The following is a 25,598-nucleotide window of genomic DNA, read 5'->3' as shown; positions in this document are numbered from 1 at the left end:
AGGGCAGAGTCCCTGGGGCCCGAGGGTGGCTTCAGGAAGGTGGGTGGGGGCAGTGGTGCCATGGGGATGGGTGGGGAAGGCAGCAGGGCAGGGAGGGGGCTCAGGAGCAGCCTGAGGCCCAAGGGGGACTGACCCCGGCAGTGGGAGAAGGAGTGGCTGCCCTGGGGCCCCTCGGGATCACACAGGCTCTGGAACCACTGTACCTAACCGCAGCTTTGAGGGACTGGCACCCCTGCCCAACCCCAGGACGTGGGCTCCGGGCCCCCGACCCCCAACTCCGATGCGGAGCTGCTATTCAAGGCAGGAAAAAGAGGACACACGTGGGGAGGCAGACGCAGCCTTCCGTAAGAGGCGCCCTCTCTCCCGCGCTGCCGCACCGGGGCCGAGACGGGCCGTGCCCACAAACAGGCGCCTGGCGGGAGCTGGAGGGCTTCCTCCGGCAGAGGTCCGAGCCCCAGTGGTCCACAGAGGTGGCCGCCACTATCGCCACATGGGTCTCTATGCCCAGCCAGCCCCCAGGTGGAGCCTGGGGTCACACCGCCTCTCAGAAGCACAGGGGCGGGGCGCCTCGGCAGCTCAGTCAGTGAAGCCACGGCCATCGGCCCAAGTCAAGATCCCAGAGTCCCAGGATCAAGCCCCACATCGGGCTCCCCGGCCCAGCTACAAACAGGCTGCTTCGTGCCAATGAGGAGCCACTGGCCAGAGGCCGGCCAGCCCCGGGAGCAGAGGGAGGACAGGAGCGGGTGCACGCAGGCCCACCGCGGCGGCGGCCATACTCACAGGAGCTGGAGCCTCTCCGCAGCGCTCATGCGGCTCAGCTCGGCGGGCCGGGGCCTGCGGCTCACCCTGCGGGGGGGCACAGAGAAGCAAGTCAGCATAGGCTCCCCCCGACCTTCTCCCAGTGTGACGCCACCGTCGCCAGCACAGTCGGCCCCCTGCGGAGCGGTCACCAGCAGGCACACGAGGCAGCAGGAAGGGTGAGAACACCAGAGCCCCGGGCCAACACCTAAATTTAGCCTCCTGCCCGGGAGACCTCGTCCTTTATTCATGGTTTCCGTTAAAATATGAATGAGAGACTCGTCTCCCGTGTCCATGCTCACCGCAGGCCTGTGGAGACAGCGGCTCAGAGCCACACATTTCCCTGGGCCAGCCGGTCACGCGCCACCCACAGCCCCAGGCACCGGGGCTCTGCTCCTCTCACCGCCGTCCCTCCCGTGCTCACCCCGAGCAGGCCCCTCTCGGCAGTGGCCGGCATCTCCAGGCCCTGGATCCGAGCCCCCACCCAACACCCCTGCACCCCATCCACAAAAACGTACAATCGGACTGTCTGGGTGGCTCAGTCAGTTAAGCATCCGACTCCGGATTCTGGCCCAGGTCGTGACCTCAGGGTCATGCGACTGAGCCCTGCATCGGGCTCCACACTCGGCAGGAAGTCTGCCCCACCAGCACCGGAGGCAGTGGCTCCGGACACCAGCTGACGAGGGATGACCCTTGGGACAACCTTTGTACCCCTGAAACCTCAGCGTCCCTGTCACACCGGCAAATGCTCTCCTGCGGGAGCACCCAGGAAACTCCCAGCTTTGCGGCTCTCCCGCAGGCAGCGGACCCAGCCCCAGCACTCGCCCGCTGATGTGCGGGAGCCCACGTGGCATGTCCCACCCCCCGGGGCCTAGCAAACCAAGCAGGTAGAAACCCCAAATGATGCAGACTCATCCAAATCCACAGCTTCAGGTGAGGCCGTGACGTCCAGCCGGGGACGGCCCAGTGGGTCCCATGGTACTATTCCTAGCCCGCTCTCCTTAGCCGCTGCTGGTCTGTAAGATCTGGGGGGGCTGAGCCGGCAGGAAGCACCCCCGACCCTGGTGGCCGACCAGGGGCACTCTGAGAATCCATGGCTGCAGCCTCAAGACGTGGCCAAGGCCACCAGGCCCACATGGGGTCCAACAGGTGGCTGGCCTGGTGGCTCAGCCACCCAAAGCTCCCCCGGTCCAGTTTCAGAAAAGACAAGGTGACCTTGGCCTGATGCTCTTCGCAGAGAACGGGTTTCCTAGAGAACTAACCTCCCACCGAGGAACAGTGTCACTGTGTTGGTGCAACTGTGCACTGTGGTGTCCCCCAGATGGCAGGGACACCGCCTGGGAAGCTGTGCTCAGACGGCTCGGACCCCAGGCTCCCTGTGGCCCCCGCCCCACGAGGCCACATCACGGGTGTGGGATGAGCTTAGAGCGGCCCAGGGCCTTGGTCAGGGTGGCCCAGTAGGTGACTGGTGACCCTTGTGCTTGGGTCTGGGGGTCCAGGGCCACAAGGCCAGCCCCCTCCTGTCCCATCCCAATGCTAGGACACACCCAGAGGAGGGGGACAACACACACTAATCAGCAGTCACCTGTGCCATCTGCCTGCCTCCTAGACTCAGCCTCTGCTGTGGCCCGCCCAGCGCGGAACCTCCCCCTGGCTCCAGGACCCTGCCCCGGTGAGGCAGGAAGGGGACCAAACGCTCCTGTGACCACACTGAGGGCTTGGCCTGGGCTCAGGACCGCAGGGCTGAGGGGTGAGCGCCGGGGACTCTACCCGGCAAGATGGGGCTGGGGGCTCTCAGCTGGGCCTCAGCGGGCTCGGAAGCACAAGGGAGAAAACAGAAACGGAGACCAAGCTCACCAGCCGCCTGGGGAAGGGGGCATCGAGCTCGGGGAGCACGGCTGGTGCTGTCCCAGCACAGTCCCTGTATACTGCAGACGCAGACACGGGCTGTACCCTCACCCCACCCCGTGGGGACAGGATGACGGGAAGCTCTGCATTTGGACCGTCCTGGTCCCCACCCAAGGGCCTCTCCCGTGGCTAACTCTGGCCTGTTCCCTTCAGCCTGCTGAGTTCTGAGTCTAGGGAACGACTAAAACTAAGGTGATCCTGGGGACCCTCAGACTCCAGGCCAGTGTTACAGGGAAGCTGGTCCTGAGGTGCCCGGCTGGCTCAGTCAGTGGAACATGCGACCTGGTGTCAGCATCGTGGGTTTGAGCCCCACAGTGGGTGTGCACATTGCTTAAAAATAAAATCTTGGGAAAAAAACAAACAAAAAGGTTGGTCTTGTAAACCACTGTGGTACTTTTGCAGGAACGCGCTGGGGGCACACAGAGCTCCTCACTCCCGCCGCAAGACAGACCGGGGCGCTCGCAGAAACGCTGATTCCAGGATCAGGCAGGACCTGCCCCGGGGGGGCCCTAGAGCACCAGGCAGAGCCAGAAGGGAAGGAGCCCCCACCCTGAGGGGCGTGTCAGAGGGACAGAGGAGCCACCTGAAGGGGCTCCCGGTGGCCAGAGCCGGACCCGTGCCAGCCGCGGAGTGAAGTTGTGCTGGATCACAGCCCGCACGGTGCGTAACTACCCACGAGTCCGCACTGACATCGTCTGCGGCTCACGCGCGCTGCGACCGAAACGGCATTTCCTCCTCCGAAGGAGACCCCCCCAGTGTCCGCACAGCCGCTCTGTCCTCGGGAGTGGAGTGTGCCTCCCCCTCCTCAGGTGTGGGCTGGGCCCCAGGGACGGTGCAGGGAAGGGAAGGAGCCACGTGGGGGGGGGGGACACCCGGCAGACCCAGCCCCAGCAGGTGACCACGGCCCACGTGAGCAGGGACAGGTGCCCCCAGCGCCCGGTCCCCCTCCGCGCAGTGTGGATGGGAGGAGACGGACACTTGCCCTCTGCGGTCCTCCCCGCCACAGCCCCTGGCCCCGGTCCACCCACGAGGAACCGCCATGCGGACCCCAGCGAGGGGCGTCTCCCCAAAGGCCTGACTGGGCCTCCGCCCAACGGTCGGGGTCCTCGGAGGGACGGTCACAGCCAAGAGGAGACGGAAAGCGACGTGACTGATGTCGCGTGGTGTCCTGAAGGGATCCTGGACAGATGTTCGGGGAGACTGAGGACATCTGAATAAACCCCGAGCGTGATTCCATCGCTCTCATCCATGCTGGCTCCGTAGCGGCGCCCGGCGCACGCGGAAGCTGCCGCTGACGAGGGGCTGGTGTCGGGGCTGTGGGGCCTCGCAGTGTTTCTCTGTAAACCTGAAACTCTTCCACAGTAACGTTATTCCAACAAACAGCCTCCCGGTGCCAAGACACACTCGAGGAGGGACAGTGACCCTGTCCAAAAGGAGGCTCAGCGGGAGACCGGCTGGGGACCTTCCCGCACCCAGAGTGCCGGAAGCCACCTCAGCTACGGCCCAGCTCGGCACCCAGGCCGCGCGAGGCCACGCGCTCTCCCCTCGGTGGCCGGCCGGGTGCTGACGCAGCTCTTCTTCCCCGCCGGGAGCCCCGAGCACACTTTTCAGAGGAGAAAGCTGAAAGCAGGGAAAGGGGTCTCATTTTTTATGGAGAAATCCGGGGGGATTTCTCTCTCAGGCTCTGGCTCCATCCCTAGTCTCAACCGTGAAGGCCACTCCCTGACTCCGTCCCGACCAAAGGTTCTGGGTGCTTCCATCCCGGGGGCCAGCCCGGGATCTTCCGACTCTGTGGCCTAGTGGCCCTGAGCTTGTCGGACACCCCCCTGCCAAGCCAATGCAGCGGGGCCCAGGGAGGGACCGCAGAAGGACTGGCTTCCCTAGAGCACACGAGCCCCCGGGAGGCAGGAAGCACTACAGGAGCGCGTGCTTCCAGGACGGGCAGCTGAAGGCCGCGGGTGTGGTGGCAGGCGGGGTCCCTGCGGGTGAGCCCCGAAGCTGGAAGGACCGCGGCCCTCCCGGCTAAGCCACTCCGAGGCCCGCAGCGGAGAAGGCCGACAGGCGCCCCTCGCCCACACGCCAGCCGGGCCGCTCGCCTCCAGAGGCCCCAGGGCTCCCAGCCCCACGCGGGGGAGTCACCACACCACATGCCTGCCTTGAGGCTCGGGCCACGGGAGCGAGGGCTTCTGCACCAGCAAGGAGGTCAGGCGCTTCAGCGGCCTCTGCCTCCCCCGGCCCCCTGCCGGTTCTTCTCGGGGCTCTGGACACAGGTTAGCGGCTGCCACCCCGGAAGGGCCGGCCCCATCCTGGCGCCGCAATCCCCAGGCCGCAGACGGACACTCACCCCCGGGCTCGGGGCTGCCGCGCCCCCGCCTCCAGCTCCAGCAGCTCGGGGAGGGCGTCTCTCAGGGGCTGCAGGTCCCCCACCACCGCCGCGGCCCTCCGTTTCCGCTCCGCCTTGCGCTGCCGCTCCGCCAGCTTTATGGCTTCGATTTCTGGTGGGACGGAGGACAGTGGGTTAACGAGAGGAGCAGAGAGCAACGGATGAGCACACGAGCGACCGGCTTCTTCCCCGAGCAGGGCTGGGAGGCAGCACCTCCATTCGGCCGGGGAGGCCGGAAGCAGGCCGGCAGCCTCACGGCGAAGGCCAACACCGAGCTGCACACACGGGCGCTCCTTCTGAAAGGGACGCTGGCTCGGCGGCCTGTGCGTGGCTGCTGCATCAAAGGGGTCGAGGGGCGGACGACAGGACCGGTGGGTCACGGAGGGTCACGCACGCCCCCCTGGGGACGCACCAGCAAGGAGAAAGCGGGTCCCCACATATGGGAGCAGGCATCACGGGGCTCCCAGAAGCCGCTGCACGGCGGTCTGGGCCTCTGAGGGGGCAGCGCAGCCTCTGGGAAGGGGGCCCTGGGGTAGGCTGGGGGCCAGCACGGCTGAGTGGAGAACAGGGAGCTGGAGGAGGAGCCCGCACCGGCAGGCAGGGCATGGCCTCCGTGCTGGAGGAGGAGTGGGGGCAGGGCCTGTGTGGGGGCACGAGTGGGGCAGGGCAGAGGGAGGGGGAGGGGAAGGCGCAGACTCCCTGCTGAGCGTGGAGCCCGACACAGGGCCGCGTCCCGGGATCCTGAGACCAGGATGTGAGCCGAAATTGAAAGGTGGACACTTAACCGATGGAGCCCACCAGCTCCCCAAAGCTTGGGGATTTGATTTTCATTTAGAAATATCTTTATTTTACAACTGCTAATAAAGTACGTGCTCCAACCAGTGTGGCTGGAGGCCAACTCCCAGGCAAGGCTGCGCCCCAGTCACTCCCCCGACTCCCGTGTCCACACCTGCCGGCCGACGAGAAGCCCAGGGGAAGGTCCCCAGAAACCAGGTGTGCGGCGGACAGCACGTGACCGATGGCCCCTTGCATCATGCACAGCACAGCTGGGTCCCGGCCCCCCCACTCACACCCCTTCCATCACCGCTCCCCAGAGGCTGGAGCCCCTGCCCGACAACGAGAAGACACGAAACGTGAGGCGAGGAAGATGAAACGTCCTCTCCGTGTTTGGCGCCGTGATTTTCATGCAGAAAGTTCTAAGGAAGCTACAGAACAACTAACAGGACACACAACTTTAGCGCCGTCAAAAGGACACAATATTCTTAAAAAGCCGTCTTACTCCCTAAGAGGGCTGCTGCGGGAGGGGGTGTGGAGAGGGCAGTTGGGGTCGGACACTGGGGAGGGCGTGAGCTACGGTGAGCGCTGTCAAGTGTGGAAGCCTGACGGTTCACAGACCTGCACCCCTGGGGCCGATAATACGCTATATGTTAACAGAAACAGTAACAAAAAAGCCAGGTTATTTACTAATAGAAAACTAGAAAATGAATCTTTCAAGAATCCCGTAACTATGACTATAAAACTGTCAGGAACAAGCTTAACAAAACAGGACAAAGACCCAGGTAAGACCTCTACCGTGAAGACTGCGTGACGTCGGCAATGGAAATTAAAGAAAGTCCACGTTAAGTGGAGAAACAGACCGTATTTGTGAATGTGAAGATGCGGTTGTCAACACGGCAACGCTCCCCAAACTAACCTACACACTCAAGGTGCCGCAGCCGTAGCCGGCAGGGCTGTCGGTGGGGCGGGAGTCACGCAGCCGGGGCGCCCACGGCGAGCTCCACACGGAGCCACCACGGACGCGGCCCCGCACTGAAGAACCGCGGAGGAGGACGTGGCCACGGGACCCCACGGCCTCCCCCACAGCGGCATCAGCCGACAGCGGCCGCCGTCCTGCCAGCGGCGAGGAGGAGCGAGGAGCAGGCGTCCGGCAACAGGAAAGCGGCCGCACACGGCGCACCCAGATAAACCCTCCCGGCGAGAGAGGGGCCCGGGCCACGGCCGCACGCGGCGGCGCGGAACCTCCAACCGTCCCGCGGAGGCAAGAAACGCGCGCACTCACCGAGCACACCCACGAGGCCCACTTGCCTGCCGTCTGCCGCTGTCACATCCCAACCGCGAACTCAGGCGGCAGCGGTCACCACCGGGGCCAGGGACAGTGGGGACTAGTGGGGGACGCAGGGGGCTTAGCGGGGCTGCTGCTCCGCCTCTCTCGGGGACTGCTGGCACCTGCGTGTGCGGCGGCCCATGGCCCAGCCGTCTGTCAGAGGCTGGTTCTCCCCAAGGTGAAGAGAACCGCCAGCAGGGGCGGAGCTGCAGCAGAGTCATTCGGGACAAAGCGTCCTGACGTCTGCCGGAGTCCACGGAGCAACGTGTGGGAGGGACCTGGGTGGTGGACAGATGGGCAGGAACGGACAGAGGAACAGATGCGGTAAAGAACAGTGTCCAGGGGCGCCTGGGGGGCTCAGTGGGTGAAGCCTCTGCCTTCGGCTCAGGTCATGATCTCAGGGTCTTGGGATCGAGCCCTGCAGGCTCTCTGCTCAGCGGGAAACCTGCTTCCCCCTCTCTGCCTACTTGTGATCTCCATCAGTCAAATAGATAAATAAAATCTTTTTATAAAAAAAACCTTCAGGGAAAAAATTAATTCTAACCATGAGAGAACATACTGGATGTAACAATTTTTAAAAGTCAAGAAAACAAAAAAATATTATAAGCAAATAAAAATAAAAGTGAGCAGAACCACACTAAAATGAGAATAACAAGAACAATTGCAAAGCCTCATAGGAAAGCCCTTAGCCAACCACCAGCGCACATTCAGCAGCAGGAAAACGCTCCAGACGGGACACCGGGTGCGGTGCGGCATCTGCCGGAGGCCCGGGACCAAGCCCCCATAGACAGGCCAGGGGAAGGGAGGAGCAGGGGCCCCAGGACGGTTCTGCCGGGAGACCCTCACGACAGCACTGTCCCCTGCGCGCTGACGAGGCAGCCCTGCACACGCGGAGGCCAGAGCCACAGTGCTTGGGGAGGAGGGGTCAGGGCATGGCTCCGGGCCGTCAGCCACCTGCGCAGGGATGGGGGCCATGGGGACAGGGGCACAGGGGCTGGACACGGACTTACTCTGCAGCCACCTCTCACGCCGCAGCTTCAGCTTCTCCTTCTTGGGTAAAACCGCCCTGGGCTCTGCACCTGAGGACAGAGAACACACGGGGGTGAGCCGGGCGCTCCGTGCCCACAGCGGGGAGCTGGTGCTGTGCATGGCGGCCCAGTGTCAGGCAGGGCCCCTGACCCCAGGAGGACCTCCGGCAGGCAGCCCAGAGACCCCACACAACTCACCAGGAGGAGGCATGCACTCTCCGCTCGGGAGAAGCCTAGTGGCACGGAGGAGGAAGCCGACTGCCCTGAGCCCTGGCACCCTGGAGTGGAGGCTCACAGTTCCACCCCCCACTTGCAATTTCGCCCCCACCCATTTGCACGGGCGCTGCCCAAAGCCAAGGGTCTCGGGTGAGTCCTGTCGAAGCAAGAGATGGTCCCAGATCTTGTCACTGATTCTACCAAGACAGTAAGAAAAACCCACTTCCGGGGTGGGGGGTCGGGGGGGTTCAGCGGGAGGGCAGCACCTGACGTCCCTGACCCAAAGCGGACCCCCAGCTGGACAAAGCCGGTCGGGAGAGCCCCGAGGGTGCTCGGGCAGGGCCTGGGGGTGCCTCAGACGGCACTGCACCTCCCCTTCTCCAGGCCCCTCCTTCACCAAGGGCAGGACGTCAGGATGGGCCTGGAACCACACGCCGGGCAGCGGGACCCCCACAGAAGGAGGGACCTCTCATCAGGTACCGAGCGCCTCAAGCCTCTGTGTTCGAGGGTGAGCTGGTGGCACAGACAGCAGGGCTGCTTCGGGCACGATCGGGACAGTTACGACGCAAACCCCGAGAGCCCAGCGGTAAGCCTCTGGGATTCTTCCAGCCGCGGGAAGAGAGGCTGCTCACATCGCCAGGGCTGCCACGTGCGAGACACGCAGGCGTCCCTGGGCTCTGTGCACCGGAGCCTGGCCCGACCTGGGTGGGGCAGGGGGCACAGTGTGGCTGCCAGGCTCCGGTGCACAGAGACAGAGTGGTCTGACTGCTGTGTGCCCCACAGCAGGGTCGTGGCACGTGGAACACAGGCGCGTCTGCCTCCCGTGCGCTCTCAACACAGTGCGGTCCCAGGCCGGCTCCGCTTCCTTGGCCTTCACGGGGCCTGAGCCCAGGGCACACGCCACCCAGGGCACAGACTGAGTCACGCGCGTCACCGATGCAGCTCGACTTCCGCCGCTCTTCTGGCTCACTCGGCAGATCTGTGGCGTCTGACGAGAGCACAGACCAGAGCCGTCAAAGAAAGGGGTGCGTCTGCTAAACGAGACTCTTCACCTCAGAACCCGGGGCCCCCAGGAGGATTTAATCCCTTCTCCAAGAGTAAGAGCCTGCACGCTCTGGCCTTGCGCCGGAACTTCCAGACTTACGGGAGCTGACCTACATTCCTCCTCGCGGCCCTGACACCCCCAAGCCCCTGCCGAGAGCGGAGGCATTGTGTGACTTTCCGGTCACCCTCAGCTGCTCAGAACAGGGCGGGTGCGACGGGGCGGAGAGAAGGGGCTGCAGGCGCAGGCCCCGGGTACCACTGCTCCTGAGATGCCCCAACCCTGCTGTGCTGTCCAGCCCCACATGCGGGCCTGCTGCGGGCCACGGAGGGCATCTCTGCAGCCCCATGCAGGCGTCAGAGGCCCCTGGGGGTGGGGGGAGACGTCCACATGTCCCAGTGCCATGTCGAGCCACAGACGGGTGGTGACGGTACCCACTGTGGGGTCAGAGGGCACCTGACTGGGGTGTAATCCTGGGCAATGGAGGCCAGTGTTGGGAAGAGCTGACGCACACATCCAGTGGGCAAACGCGGGCAGGTGGCCTCCCAGGGAAGCCTCTGACCGCAGGACGTGCAGACAGCTCACTCTCACACGACCACGGAAGACGGGGCCTCCCAGCCGCACGGCCTCTGGCTGACGCACAGGCCACGCACACGGTCCGAGGCGCCTGTGCCTCGACCCCACCCCAGGGGCCTCAGCCCAGCAGCCTGTCCCCACGGCACCACGGAAACAGGAACCAAACATGCCCTCACTGTAAGACAGCGGAGCACCTGCAGAGGGAGGCCCCCCAGGGCATCTAGAGGGTTCCAAAGCCCAAGCCCCCAAGGACTAGGCAACGTGCAGGCTACAGCCCTGGAATGACACAGACCAGAGCGCAGGAGGGGAGTGGTGGCCGGTAGGCCAGGGGGACAGACCCTACAGACAAGGCATGGCAGCACAGGCCTCAGAAAAGGTGGCATCTGGGGGCATCGGGATGGTCTGGGCAGCCAGAGCCCGAGGCTGAGGGAGGCCAGACAGCTGCCCGGACACACCTCACTGCCCCTAAACGGTGTCAGACCTGGAGCGGAGGCTGCCCCGGAAGAAAGAGAAACACCGATCCTGGGGGAGAGGCCTCCGCGGCAGCCTTCTTACGGGAGACCGTCACACACGTGCCGGAGAGGGAGGCCGTGAAGAACCCTCGAGCGCCTCCAGCTGCGTCCACCCCGACCCGGTGGCTTACAGCACACCTCCGTCCCCCTCTCGTGCCCTCCGCCCCCAGGCTGCCGGTGTCTGCTCACCAGAGCGCCCCCGGGGGCCAGAGCCAACAGCTCAAGGGGACCCGCCCTCGGCACGGGCACCAGGGGAACCGGCTGAGACGGATCAGGAGACGCTCAGGAGGACACGGCGGCCTGTGCAGGCCTAGCACCAAAGCCCTGCCACGGCCCCACATCGGGGCCCCCCTGGGCTCAGCCCTGGACACGCCACCCTCACGACTCCAAGCAAGGACACCTCCCCGGGCAGACGGGAATCCCCACAGAGCTGCCTGGCTGTGACTTCTGCACAGCGGCGGGGCCTCTGCCACAGGGGCCGGCTCTCGGGGACACTAGCTCACATCCTACCAGAGCACCCCCGGTTCTGCTCTGGCTCAGTTACTCCTGCCCTCCTGCAGCCGCAGGGCTTAGAGGATGCCGGTCCACAGGCCCTGTCCCTCCGGACGCCCAGCAGGCTGCTGGACCATGTCACAAAGGGAGACATGGAGGCCCAGGAACTGCCCAGAACCAGGCGAAGGGAGTGCAACAGGCACCCCGGGGCCCACAGATGGGAGGTGCCCGCTGCATGCCCTTTGCCTGGTTCTGGGCACGTGACCCAGTGAGCAGCGAGTTCTCACCTCCAGGGTCAGAACCTCTCTCCAGACCAAAAGTCAACACTCGAAACAATCAACCCGCTGACCGTGCTGAGCAGGAGGAAGGGCAGCCTCCCGCCCTGCTGCGCCCCCAGCTGCCCTCCGGGCCTCGCAGCCCCAGGGTCGTGGCCTGAGCGACACACTGAAAGGGCTCTGGGCACCCCCGGGGACAAAGTGCAGGCACAAACTGGGGCAGAGGCTGCTCCGAAGAGAAAAGCTGACGGTAAGATGCGGCTGGAGCCCTGGGTCTCCGGCGGCAGAGACACGACGGTCTGCTCGTCCGTGTGAGCCGCTCGGGCACCACGTGCTCGTGAAGCCCCGGGGCAGAGGCAGTAATGCCCGGTGGGGAGCCCACATCGGCCAGCCCAGCACTGCGCTGGCACCCATGGCCCGCGCCACTGGCGGTGAGCTGAGGGGACAGGACACAGTAATGCGTCATCCCAGGATGGACGTCCCAACGGAACCGGAAGCTGAATCGATACATAATTTGCTTCTCCACAAACGACATCAAGAACCCGCTCTCTCTCCACCGACAAGGATGTGCGAGATCCGGGCACAGGGTCCGCAGCGGCTGCAGCAGCGACCGGCGTGGCCGAGGCCTCGCACGAAGGCACCCGCGGTGGCGCGCACACCTCCCCACCTCGGCGCGGGCTGCCGACAGATGGGGGGGAGGGAGCGCGGCTCCCTCCGGTCCCTCTGTGCATCGAAAGAAGGTCCCAGGGCATGAAATACAGAAACCACAGCACCATGAAGGATCCATAAAGAGCACAAACGAGCCACGAAACACAAAGAAAACGTCCATCGGGCCACATACGAGACCCGTGGTGAAAAAGCTCTGTGACCTGCCGGGGCCACCTGCCGAAAACAGGCTGCGTCCTTGCTGTGTAAAAAGTTCTTCTGGAAAATAGGAAAGACAGATAAAGAAACGGGAGAGGTGCAAAGCGGGTGCCTGCAGAGAACCACGGCTCACGGAACCTCGAAGGAAGCGCACGTTTTACAGACTGGCCCCCGCTGTTCGCCCTTGACATTAGCAGAGACCTACGCGTGCGCCCGCCAGCTCAGACCAGAGGCAGACGCCCACACGCAGAGCAGGGGCTCCCACGGGCAGCGCCTTCAGAGGGGGACGAGGCAGCGCCTAGTGACCTCCGCTGCTCTACGGGCTCCTCACGCGCAGGCTCCAATCAGAGACGCGCCCTCACACCCTGGGCCGCCGGCGGGGACTTGCAATGCAAACCCGGGGCCAAAGGGGCCATCCAGCTCCCAAAGCCACTGGCGGGTTTTCTAAATGCTGCACATGGTCCCAGCAAGTGCCTGGCTACATCTGCAGAGGGGGTTAACGAGCGCGCACCGTGGCCGGCAGACACGACACGCCCCGCAGCCCGGGGCCCATCATACGACAAACCCCGACAGCCTAGCACAGGAGCGGGCATGCCGCATGCTGCAGGGCCACACGCCCACGCTCGAGGACGCGTGGGGCCGGGGCCAGCCACACGTGCAGACAGAACAGAGAAGCCTGCAGGGGGACAGCCACGCCAGAGTGCCTGCACAGAGTGTCCACGCTTGTGTGTGTCACGCCAGCCAGAGGGCAGCGGCGGGACACCAGCGCGAGGAAGGGCAGCGAGCTCTCGGGGGCACGGGCGGGTGGGCACTGGGGGCTCTGCAGGAGGGAGAGGGCGGGCCGGCGGCGGGAGATGCAGCCGGACGTGGACCCGCGCTCCCCACCCCAGTCTGAGACAGGTCACCTACCACCGACGGTGCAGATAGATTCTGTTTTCTTCACTTTCCGTCTAATTAATTATTGACACTGCACTCTGCGAGCAGCTGGCCCTGTAGAATTCTTTTTAAAAAACAAAGATACAAAAGAACTGGGGACAAATTTCCCTCATCAGAAACAATGTCTGGGAAGAAAAGTGACAAGACTGTTCCCCAAACAGGCCACATCAACGTATTCTCAAAAACACCCCCTGCCAAGTTTTACTGTTAAAACACCCTTTTTATTGGGGAAAGCCGTCTCCCACGACGAACTCCCAGATGCCCCAAACTGTTGCAAATGTCAAAGAGAGACTCAAAACCCTTAGGACCAACTTCTACCCTAAAGACACATGGTGACGCGGCCGTCGGTGGCGTCGGTTCTGCAGCCGCAGAGCTGTCCTCCTTCAGGGATGACCCTCCCAGCCCAGAAGTCTGACAGGAGGGAACCAGGGCAGCACCCACGGGCAGACGGGAGGGGCTCCTGGGGGACTCGGGCCAACCTGCGGTGTCCCCTCAGGGCAGACTGTCCTGCCAGCGCCTGGGCCCCATCCCCGGCAGGACACGAGTCTGCTCCTCCGTCTGCTCCTCCCACGACCCCTTGTCCCACCTCTGCCAACCCGGCCCATGTCGCCATCACCTTCTGCAGGCCGCTGTCAGGGGAGACCCGGTGGGGGACCCTCCACATGACCAGGCGCCAGAGGGCCAGCGGGCAGCACGGCTGCGCTCCGAGGACGGAGGCAAACAGCTCCTCCTCACGGGTTCCTTTCTCTGCGGGAAGGAAGCCTGCAGGGGGGCCGCCACCCCGAGATGCTGCAGCCCAGCTCGGCCTCCCTCTGGCAGGAGCAGGAGGCCTCAACGTCTGCCAGGGAGAAAGGGGCCAGTGGGAGAGGTGCCCCAAGGACACCCCACGCAGCCCCCGCCCGACATGCTCCGGGGCGTCCCCCTGCCTCCTCTCCACAATCTACGACCGTCCCACAGTGGGGACAGGCCAGGCCCGGCTCCAGGCTCCTTGCCAGACAGGCCCCGCAGCCCCTCCCTGAACGTGGCGAGCACCGAGCCCGTGGAGCGGACGGGGACGTTACTCAGGCTCAGCGGTCACGGCACCTTCACCGGACAGTACCTCTCTCTGAGTGGTAGGGACGTGAGGACCCTTCGGCCCCAGGAGACCAGGAGGGCCCCGACCTCAGCGTCCTACCTGAGCATCTTGAGTGGGCTTTGAAAAACCCAGCAGCGCGCAGGTGCTCACAGGGGGACGGCCGCCGGACCCACGGCTCCAAGCACTGACAGGGCCGGACGGTCCCCACTCAGCCACGGGGACGTGAGTGACAGCAGACGGCCCCACGAGCAGCAGACACGGCCCCTTCCCACCAAGCGCAGAGCGCCGGGTTAGAAAGCGTGAGCCGCGTGCTCGACGGCACCTCTCCAGCCCGTCTTTGCCAGTACGCGACACCCCTCAGGACACGATGAACCTCCAACGGCCAGAGAGCCCCACATGCCCCAACGGGTCCAAAGACCATGGCCGGAGGGCGGCACCATAAAGACCGCGTCCCCTCTCAGTGGGAAGGTTCGGGAGTGGCGGGAGCAGAGACAAGGCTCTCAGGCGGTATCCGGTGACAGAGGAGCCCCGAGGACCCGCCGGCGACCACAGCCAACTCCGCTGACGGAGGAGCTCCAGGAGCCGAGGTGGCGCACCGTCCCGACACTGGGCCGCCACCGCTCCACGGGCGCAGGCCAGCCCCCCGTGCCGCGCGTGGAGGCAGCGGTGGGCAAGCCGTGCAGGGGGCGAGCAGGGCGATTCCGAGGGCCGCTCCCACAGACGGGGCTGGCGGCTCCCCCAGCCAACGAGGGGCGGAGTGGCCCGTGTGCTCAGAGAGCGGGAGACCAGCTCGGCCAAGCAGCCACCGGCCACGTCCGGGAACGGGGCAGGTGGCACCTGCTCTGACCAGGTCAGTGCGTGGGCACGGCTGAGTCACAAACACAAAACCCCCACAGGGACACAGAGATCCAGGGAGCGCGCGCTGGGTGGAGAAGGAGGCGCTGACTTTTCCAGAACGCACACCAGCTTCTCCCCTTAGGAAGCGTTACCGTTCACAAAAGCGGATTCAGAGGGAGGCCAGGCCCTGACTTGCGCGCCTCCGCCTGGGCTCCTGGGGTGGCTCCAGGCGGGGGATCGGGGCATTTGCTCACACATCAGCTCAGCTTCACGGAGCAGGGACCTCAAGTGGCACCTAGCGAAGGGGCCTCCTCTGCAGCCCGACCCCTCCCGCTCCCCCCGATGCCAGAGTGAGCCCCAATCTGCCTTCCCGCCCGACTCTCCACGCTCTGCACCCCCAGGCGTGGAAAGTCCCGGCAGCGAGACACTGGCCCCCGAAGGGCTGCCTGTTCTCCCCCCAGACACGCGTCAGCCATTCCGACGACGGACAAATCCAACAGCCTCCTCCGGGCCGACGAACGCTCAGCCCGCTGCGCTGCCGGGAGGGGCCGTCGTGACGCGCTCCGGGACAGAGCAAGGGTCGTCCTCAGCGCTCCCTGTCACTGCTTGGGCCACACCCTGCAAGCCGAGCTCTGCACGGATGACCTCACAGGGCCCCCCGGCAGCCCTCCTGCCAGTGAGGGAGCCCACCGCAGGAAGAAACCGGTGGGCAGGACGTGACAGAGCAGGCTGGCTCCCCCGACTGCCCGACAGCCCGGCAGAGGGTCACCGGAACACGTGGGGGCCGGGACAAAGGCAGCAGCCCTACAGACGGCTGCCCAGAGGTACACAGCCCCAGCCCCAGCACAGGCCGGCCCAGAAGCCGCGGCGCGCAGCCCACTCCCGCGTCCCAGCCCTGAAGGGACAGCCTCTCATGGCTGCCCGAGGAGAGCTCGGCCTCCCAGGTCCGCGACGACGCGACCACAACAGCAGACTCCGGGCGCGTCCTCATACCGGCCACTGCCCACTGGCACAGGAGGCGGCTCGGGCGCATGTCGGGGTGGGACGGACACCCAGAGCCTCCGAGGAGCACAAACACGAGCACCGCCGGGGCTGGAGCCTGATCCGGACCTGGACCTGGCGCCTCAGCCAACAGGCACAGCAAGGCCCCGCAGTGAGGCACCCCCGTGGCCCGACTGTAGAGTGGGGGTATGGTCCCCCCAGTCCCAATCCTGGTCCTCTTTCCCACTGCCAGGCGGGACCTTGGACCCTAGTCCTGCGGGGGGGGCTGCTGGGCTCACCCTGACGGTGCCCTCTGCTTCCCCGAAGGTAGACACAGGGAGACACGGACTCCGGAGCTACACTGGGCCAAGCCAGGGACCCCTGTGACACGTGGGGCCTACACCCTGCTGTGGCTCCCACTGACTCTGGGAGCCCGGTGAGCCCAGCATCCCTCCCCCACCCGCTCTGTGGGCTGTGTAGCGCCGCTGCACTTGGGTCATCACGGCTGGGCAACAGTGAGGGACAGGGCTTGGGCTGGGGCTCTCCGAGAGGGAAGCCCGCGAGATGGCCTGGAACCGGGCAGGGAGGTGCCGGGTGGAGGGCTACCCCAGCCACCTGCGGGGTAAAAACAGGAGCTGGCCAGGCCCTGCCCGCCGCACGCCCTGAGCCCAGGCTGACAGGCGTGGGTGTCCTGCAGACACTCACCGTCCCACACCTACCCTGCTCTGGCCCAGGAAAAACACCTCCTAAGGCTACCAGGCCTCCTCCAGCGCGGATCTCAGACCCCAACCCACGCTCAGGGCTGACGGGGTGGGCACAGAGGTTCCGGCCGCTCAGCCCAACACAGGCACAGCCCACCCCCCATCAAAGCACAGGAACTCAACGGGTGCAGGGCCAGCGGCCACTCCAGGCTGCTGGGACGCTGCCGTGCCCCCAGCCCCACACCTCAACCCGCTCCGCACAGACGGCGCACCAAGTCCCCGCACGGCCGGGCTGCAGGCCGTGGGCATCAGCCAGGCCCCCCACGCTTCGCCCCCCACGAGCAGCCCGTCTACAGGCTAGAAGGTCCTGGAAGTGAAACGGCCGTGGCTTGTCCCAAACTGGGAAAAAGGGGATTCAAGCACAGCACCGAGGCCTCCCACTTCCTCCTCCAAGCACTGAGGACGGAGCGGGACGCAGGCCCCGGGCCCCACACCGTCTCCACGCCCTCGGAGCAGGCCTTTCCGGGCTGCCTCCTCGACCCTGCCCTTCCCTGCTTCCTGTTGTTGCAAAGAACGGGCTGGAGGCAGACCAAGCCGCGGGCAGCCCGACAGCGGGCCCCTTCCTGCGCCAGCAGTGCGCGACCGTGACCGCAGGTCGGGTGCCGTCAGCACTCCAGCTCCGTGGCCCCGTGGAAACCAGGGGGCCCAGGGCCGGAGAGCCTGCCTCCCCGTCCTCCGCACGGACAGGCACACAGACTTCTGGGCCCCGTGAGTCACGGTGCCTCTGGAGGCAGTGGGTGCCCCTCCCTGGGGCTGGGCAAAGGCGCTCCCGCCCCACAGGTCACGGGAGACGCGGCCGCACTCCAGACCGCCCACAGGCAGGCACCACGCACAGCAAGGAAGCAGGACGGCCCTCTGGCTCCCGGACCTGGCAAACACCGCCAGCCCCTGCAGACCTCCGGGACCCCCCGCAACGGTCTTCAGGAGGGCCACGGGGGAGTCGGACACCCCCTCGGCCAAAGCAGCCCCTGTGCGGCCACCAGCAAGGCCCCAGCCTGGCCCAGAGCCGTCCCACGCGGGCGGCGTGAGGCGAGTAATGAAAACCTTCCCGGGGGGTCGTCTCGCCCCTACCTCACAGCTGGACAAAAAGCTGTGAAAGTCTTCGAAGGGGGGAGCGTGACAGAATCCCGGAAGCCTGGGAGTCCGTGCACAGCCAGGGTCCCCGTCTCCCTAAGGCAGGGCCAGCCGCCCCGAGCCAGGCTCGGCCTCGGCACACGCGGCTCTGCCGCCCTCTGCTGAGCAGACCGCGCGCCTGCACCTGCTCCAGCCTAAAGCCAAGGTCGCGGGCCTCAGACCCACCAGCCCGCAGGCTGGCCTGGTCCGCTCACCACAGCCACCTCCAGACCCTCTCTCCGCCACAGGCAAGTGGGCCCCCAGAGCACGTCCGGGCAGCCTCCCCACCGCCCAGCGCCCTGGCCTTCCAGTGGGCTGACCGCGCTCTCCGGCGACGCGGACACCTTCCCCCCATCCACTCCCATCCCCGACCAGGCCTGCCCTCGGGCGCCTGCTCCCCTGGCTTGGGTCTGGGGGCCAGCACCGCCCACCCCAGGCCACACGCCCGAGTACTGACCCAACACTCTGCGCGCTGACGTGACAGCAGACGGGGCCTGCACCTGCACCCTTCCAGCACAGAGAGCTGCACAGGACAGAGAACCGGAGGAGCAGTGTCCTGTGCGGGGGAGGGACGCAGGAGCCAGACGCCCCGCCCCCCGGACCAGCCGTGGACCCTCAGACAGACATGGAGGAGCTTCGAAGCCACGTCACACACAGGTCCAGGAGCCCACAGAGCTGGACCCCCAGGCCACGCCGGGTTCTGCTACTGGCAGACGTGGGGTGCCATCTGCAGCAGGAACTGGGGTGACCTCTGGCTCTGCACCACAGCCTCCTGCCCCGGGGATGGGAGACGAAGCCACAGCAGCACAGGAACCCCACAGCCCACGGCACAGAGTCCGGGGGGAGCTCGGCATCCCTGCCGGGAATCACAGGGCGGCCCACGGAGGCAGGACCCGGCTCGCAGGCCGGCAGGGTTCGCAACGACGCCACGTACGGGCTCCGGGGAGGCGCCCGCCGCAAAGCCCCCACAGGGTCGAGGCCGCTTGGCTGTGAGCACAAGTGCGCACCAGGGCAGGGAGCTGCACGCGCGCACGCGGTGGGGACGAACGCGGGGACACGGTGGGCCAGCCCCCCGCCCCCAGCGCCCCCCGCACGGGGACCACACCCGCCGCAGGGCTCCCGCGGCAGCCAGACAGGCAGCCCTTCTGCTGGTGACTCAGCCCAGGGCAAGGACTCTGGAAGGACCGCGTCTGTGCTGATCCGGGCCGACAGGCACCCGCGCCCTCGCGGCCCAGCACGTGACTGAGCGGCAGCCGAGTCCTCGGATGCCACCTTCCACAGAACCCGCGCCTGCCTCAGGCCACCAGCCCCGGCGCAAACCTGGGGAGCCACAGAGCGCGCCAGGACCCAGGGCGCCGGTCAGTCGGGAGACAAGGGGATTCAGGCCAAGACGGAAGAGCTGCCGGCAGGGAGGGAGGCCGAAAGCCGCCACCTGAGCCGTCTGGACGTGCCAGGCCGGCAGGGAAGGGGCCGCGGCTTCGGCAGCCCCAGCCGGGCGGCGACAAGAATCAAGCGCCCTGTCCAGCACTTCCCACCTGCCCACCTGCACCGAACCAGGCAGGACTCGGAGGGCAGACAGCACGGCCGCCTCCGGCCTACAGACCTGCAGACCCAGCGCCCTGCTGGAGGCCACCAGCTCACGAGGCCCTGAGCACACACCCCTGACCGGCAGCAGCTCGGCCTCAGGCGATGTCCACTTCAGGGTCCCAGGACCCGGGCTCTACCTGAGGCCCCCTCGGCTCTGCTGACTGCAAACACCGCAGAGCTCCCGACACAGCCCGAGCGCTGAGCTCCGCACCCCAGAGCCCAGGCCCTCTCATTCTGCTCGTGTTGCTTAGTTTCGGTGTATGAGGACATGTGACATCCTAAAATGTCACCCTCCTGGCCGGGGAGAGGCCACGGACTAGCCAATGCCCGTCTTCCGTCTCCTAACCACCCCCCTCCCCAGCACTTCTGCCCCCGAGGCCCACTGTGCCGTGCCCCCGGCTCGAGGACCCGAGAGCAGAGCTCACGTTTCTCCCGAGCAACTCCTGCCTCTTCCTGGGACCCCATCTGACTGCCCGCCCCATAAAGACACGGCAGCACCTTCCCCGTGGTGTTCCGGCTCACACCACGCGGACGTGCACTGTGCTCTTTGCTGGGAAGGAACGTGGTGCCCTTTCTGGGTGGCCACGCTTTCCGCGTGGTCCGGCATTTTCTACCGAGCCCTCGGACTCAGCTCGAGGCACGAGGTAATGGAGTTCTTCCCCGTGAGCACAGACACGAGCGCAAGGCCCCAGGTCTGCGGGCGGACCTGCGGACGTGCTAAGGGGCCGCCACTCTGGGGGCTCCCGCGGGACCCCAGCAGCTGCCAGGACCCCGTCAGGTCAGGAAGGACGTGCTCACGCAGAGCGAAGAACCGAGAAGACGGGCTGGGCTCTACGGTCTGCAGGAGGGCCCAGGAGAAGACGGAGGGACTCCTGTGCCCTACAGCTGCCAAACAGGACCCAGAGGCTCCCGGCCAATTCCTTGACGTGGAGAACACTGGACGGCGGCGGCAGCAAGGCCCGGCAGGTCCGGCTGGGGTCCCCGTGATGCTGGTGGGCACGCGGCCTCAGCAGCTCTCGCTGCTCAGGGGAGGAGGAACACGGAGGGAGAGGCCACCGTGCCCTGCGGGGAACCCCAGAGGGAGGCGCTGCTGTCACTCTCGCTCCCAGACGGGGCTCGTCCCTCCGAGCTCTGCAAAGGGAGGGTCCGGCGCCCAGACCAGCACTTCACCTCCTCCCGTATCATCCACGAGGGGACACGGTACGCCAGCCCCTCGCAGGCACGGCAGCGCCGCCTGACCAGCACGGTGAGAGGCGCCCCAGACCCTCCCAAGCAGGCCACGTGGCACACCTGCCCGGCAGGTGCCACGCTCAGCTGACCCCTAAGTTCAACGGGTGCCCCGATCGCCGGCAGCCGCCACCGTGGACCGGCAGTGGCCGAGGCAGGACCAGGCTCTGTCCCACAGCTCCCACCGCTGCTCGGGGACTCCGCAGCACGGACCCTCCTCCCGCCCTTTGCCCCGGGTCCTCACCTGAAGCCAGCCCCTCACAGAGCCCCCACAGAGCCCCCAGTACAGGCAGGCCGGAGGCGGGCGCAGGACTGGGGGCCCCGAAGAGCCCCGCCGACCCCCCCCCCCCGTCTCAGGTCACGGGGAGCCCAGGTGCGCGCGTGGACGCGGCTGCTGCTGACAGCGGTTCGCCCGCGGCCACGGGAACAAGAGCCTCCACTGTACCCCGGGACGGAACGGACAGGGGCCCAGGGCGCGTCGCTGCGGCAACAGGTCTGGCTGGGTCCAGCCGCTCCGCTCCAGGCTGAGTGCCCCTTGCCACCTCGGGCCGCTCCGCTCCAGCCACCGACGGGGCCGTGAGGAGCACACGAGGAGGTCACAGCGCGCGCCGAGTGGTGCCCATCTCCCGCCCGCTGCCCGCCCACCCCGGAGGGCTCAGCCCATGCGGACCGGACTGGGGCCGGACCAGGACGTCCGAGCCCGCCCCACGGGCAGGAGGCAAGCAGCCGCACAGCCACCACGGAGGCAGGCAGAGCAGGGGAGAGGCCACAGGGTGGCACAGGGTGGCACAGGGTGGGGGTGGGGGGACGTGGGAAGACCGCGTCTGTCCGCTCTCTGGAGGCACAGTCCACGCGGTGACTCAGAAACCCCGAGGAGCGACCCTGAACACAGAGCTCTCCCCCAGGGCCGAGCGAAGGGGAGAGGCCGTCCACGCAGACGGACGGGAAGAGAGCGGCGCACGCGCTGGTCAGCGACGAGGCCTGAGTGCCCGTGGCCCCCGCGTCCCTGCGGAAGCCCAGCGGCTCACACCGGGGCAGGACGCGGCCCGGGCTGCAACCCACCGTGGGGCAGGCGTCCTCCAAGACAGCCGGGGGCCTGTGAGGGACGAACCCGCCCGAGGGCCGCCATCAGGCGTCCCGCAGCAGACGCGGAAGGGAGCCCTCCCAGAGCGCCCCTTCCCCGACTCAACGCAGAAAATCCTGAAAACGACTGCAGGGGTCCCGGTCCTGGGACGTCTTCTGGCTGCACCTGCACCAACGACCCTTCCTCCGCTAAGTTCCCCTGGATTTACCCCTCTTCTGTGCCCTTGGAAGCCTGAGATCAGCCTCCACGCTAAGACGGCCGAGAAGCCGCAGTTCCGACGGCCCCGTGGGGTCACCTCTCACGGAGGCTCCCCGGGCGATACCCTCTTCCTCTCGTCTGTCGTCTGTCGGCTTACTCAGCTCCTGGCCGAGAACGCAGGGCCGGTCCCCCACAGGCGTCCGTGTACCGAGAAGCCAAGGAGATGGGGACGGCCCGTCTCCCCGTGGAACTAAGGACCACACGGCACGGCGTGCGCAGCCCCAGGCTAAGGGCCCGACACAAGCCACAGCTGCGCCACTCCAGCTCACCAGCCCTGGGAAAGGCGGGCAAGCAGGAGGTGGAACCGACCGCTGCTAAGACCCGAGGCCACGCGGTCACCCGACACAGAAGAGTTCAGAAACGCGCACGTCGAACGGACAGAGCACCGTGGGGCCGCAGGGACCCGCGCTGACCGCGGCACGACACAAAGACTGGCAGCTCTCACGACCGGGGCAGAGCAGGACTCCGGCAAGGTGAACCGACGGGCGGACCCCAGCAGAGCAGGATCCGGTCTGCGCAGGCAGCCCTGCCCTGCACGGGTTCACACGCCGCCATCGCCCAACCGCCCCGCTGTGTGTGTGCAGCCCCCGGGGCAGCGGGGAGGCCTCCCTGCAGGCGGCGGCGGTGGCAGCGTGCCCTGTCCAGGCCGGAGCCCACCGCGCCCAAGGGCTGTGACCCGCAGCAGCCCGTCAGAGGACACCCAGCAAAGTCCCGCACGGGGCAGCACGCGGGGGAAAGTGACCTGCCCCACGCCGGAGACACGGCACGATACAGCCGGGCAGGAGCTGGGACGGGACGGGGGTCCCCGGGCGCACCCACGTCTACACGGACATTGTGAGGACATCGCAAGGACGCGAGCACCGCGTGCTTATCTAAGGATGAAGGACGCGTACCCGCCGAGGGACGTGTGTGCATCTCGACAGCCCTGCAAACGCGCGGAAAGAACGCAGGAGCAGCACCGCGCGTCAGCGTGCGGCGGAGAGCGGGGCGACCGGCGTCTTTACACCGTCCTTCCTCCTTCGGTGCAGCTGAAAACGCTCCCGTTCCGAAAACACGCACGGCTTCGCTGACCTGCCCCTGGCCCACGCGTGAGTGTCTCGGACGGGGCCTGGGGCCAGAGCTCCGAACAGCCCGGCCGCAGCCCCGCGTTCTCACCTCTCCTGATGGAGGCCACACTCCTGGCGTCCGGGGCCAGCTTCTGCACCAAGGCACTGGGGTCTATCTTCGTCCCGGCGAAAATATCGGTGCTCGCGAAAGCCCATTCCTAAGGAGGAAACAAACCCTAAGATTTCTCCAAGGCTCCCGAGTCCACGCGCGGCCGGTCACGCCGCAGGGAGAGCCCCCAGTGGGGTCTCCCAATGGGCCAGGCCGGGCCAGCTCCTCCATGGAGAGCCTGGGGAGGGAACCCTCGCCCCCCAGAGCTGAGCCCTGAGCCCTGGGCCCCTAAGGCAGCACTCCCTCCCACCAGCCTCTAACGGGCTTTGCTCCTGCTGTGCGGACCCTCCTGGCCCAGGCTCCGGACGGGCACGGACTGTGGATGGAAGGTCACCATTCAGAAGCACCGTGCCGGGAGCCGGCTTTCCTCCGGATCTGCACCCCCCTCTCCCCACGGCTCCCTCCCGTTTGGCGACCACCGTCCCGCCGCGGCCGTCTCTCCCCAGGCCTGCCTCCCCCACGTTCTGGCCACAGGGAGACTCCAACACCTCCCAGTGCCTCCACGCACACGGTGCCGGCCAGAGCCCACCTCCCAGGCTCCCCCCTCCACCGGCTCATTCCAAGACAAGCATGGAGGGGGGGGCAGCATCGGCCCCCAGGGGAGTCACAGACCAAGACAGGCCTGTGGGGAACACTGACCAGCCTGAGCGCCAAGGTGCAGGCCGGCCTGCGGCCCAGAGCCGGCGCCTCGGAGCTCCCGGCGGGAGGGAGACCGTCCACAGGAGACGTCAGAAAACGCACAGGGACAGCGCCGGGGCCTGGCAGGCAGCTGGGAGGGGGGCACCGGATGGCGGCCAGGGAGCCCTCCCACCGGGGAGCCGCGCAGCCGGTGAGGGCCGCCTGCGGACCCGCGTGGCCGGGGCACACACAGCCAAGACTCCCGTTTTCCCACGCGGCCATCTGGACACCGTCACAGGGCAGGGCAGCGCCGCGCTCACGGCCTCGGACGTCGGGAACACCCTGTAGCAGGCTCGGGCTGCGCGGCCCACCGTCCTCTGGGACCTGCGGTGCCGCCCAGTGACCGGAAACCGCGCGCTCCCCGCCGGAGCAGCCCCTGTAGCTGCGTCTCCACAGGCCGCCCCGGGTCTGCCCACCGTCCTCCAGGTCTTGTCCTGCCCCCCGGCACACTCCAGACGCGGGCACCCACGGTCTGCACGTGACAGCTCCGCGCTCCGCCGGGGGTCCGGCTCCGAGGGGACAGCGGCTCTGCCCGGGCCCTGCAGCTTCTTTCCGAGCCGGTCCGCATCAGCAGGACTCGGCCTGCCGGGGCCCCTCCGGCCTGGCCATCGCGGGGGTGGGAGGTGGGGGGGATGGGGATGGAGCCGGGGCTGCAGGGGCGCCGCCCTCCGGCCCAGGTCAGCGGCTCCCTGCTCGAAGGGGAGCAGAGAGCGCGACCTCCGCCTCCCCGCACCCGCGGCTTGGGCCAGGCCGCGCGCTGCCCCCACCGCCCCCAGAAGCCCCTCGGGAAGGGCCGCGGCGGCCAACGGCCGCCCCACGAGCGCCGGCTCAGTCCGAGCCGAGAGCCGCCCCCGCCCTCATCGCCGCTCCGGCCGCGGACTGCAGGGGCCGCCCCGCGGGCTTCTGTCGCGGTGACCCACCGTCCGGCCGCCGCGCGGACCCCGACGCCCCGGCGCGCGACCTCCGGCCCGAACCGCGAGCGCCCCGACGGCCGGGCCGCGGGCAGGACCCCGCTGGCCCCGCGGAACGGACGCTGCCGCGTGGGGCGGGGCCGGCGGGCGCTCGGGCCCTGGACGCTCGTTGACCGGCGCGGCCCGCGTTCCCCCGGAGACCGCGCGGCTCGCAGGCGCCCCAGCGCCTCCCACGACCTGGGCTCGGACCGCGCTGCGGGGCCGTGCGGGGCCGCGGCCGGCGTCCGCCCCGGCGCCGACCCCCGAGCCCCCGGCCCCGGAAGCGCAGGCGGCCCGCCCCCGCGCCCCCCCGGCCCCGCCCCGGCCCCGCCCCCGCGCGACCCCGACCCCGGCCCCGGCCCCACGCGACCCCGACCCCGCCCCCGCGCGTCCCCACACACAGGCCCGCACGGCCCCGGCCTCTGAGTCCTGCTCTCCCCCGGCGCGTTTCTCAAAGGCACGAGGCCGTGGGGCCGACACACTGCTGTGTTTCCAGCAGGCTCGGTCCGCGGCGCACCTCGTCCATCGCGGCCGCAGATCGCTGGACCGCCGCGGCGGTGGGGCCGGGCCGGAGGCTGCGGGGCGGGGCGGAGCGCGGATCCCGACCCCGGCCCCGGCCCCACGCGACCCCGACCCCGACCCCGCGCACACCCGGCCCCGCCCCGGCCCCGCCCCCGCGCGACCCCGACCCCGGCCCC

General features: G+C 67.4%; 1 protein-coding gene across 2 annotated transcripts in view; it reads right to left on the bottom strand.

Annotated features, from left to right (window-relative positions):
• The window catches only part of SLX9 (SLX9 ribosome biogenesis factor), a 32,153-nt gene that overhangs the window by 1,406 nt on the left and 5,149 nt on the right, over window positions 1-25,598 (bottom strand). Inside the window, exons 1-5 of one of the 2 annotated variants that reach the window (XM_059392506.1) lie at window positions 23,912-24,509; window positions 23,213-23,321; window positions 8,204-8,272; window positions 5,051-5,201; window positions 781-846 (exon numbers count right to left, since the gene is read on the bottom strand). In XM_059392506.1, coding sequence (XP_059248489.1) covers window positions 781-846; window positions 5,051-5,201; window positions 8,204-8,272; window positions 23,213-23,321; window positions 23,912-24,172 — 656 coding nt within the window. In that variant the 5' untranslated portion in view covers window positions 24,173-24,509. Of the gene's footprint in view, window positions 1-780; window positions 847-5,050; window positions 5,202-8,203; window positions 8,273-23,212; window positions 23,322-23,911; window positions 24,510-25,598 lie in introns of those variants that run through there. The other variant, XM_059392507.1, reaches the window with a different exon arrangement.

Source organism: Mustela nigripes, chromosome 2 (assembly GCF_022355385.1).
Source record: "Mustela nigripes isolate SB6536 chromosome 2, MUSNIG.SB6536, whole genome shotgun sequence".
Classification (NCBI taxonomy): domain Eukaryota; kingdom Metazoa; phylum Chordata; class Mammalia; order Carnivora; family Mustelidae; genus Mustela; species Mustela nigripes.
The sequence above is the reverse complement of the archived record's forward strand: the minus strand, read 5'-3'. Positions and strand labels throughout refer to the sequence as shown.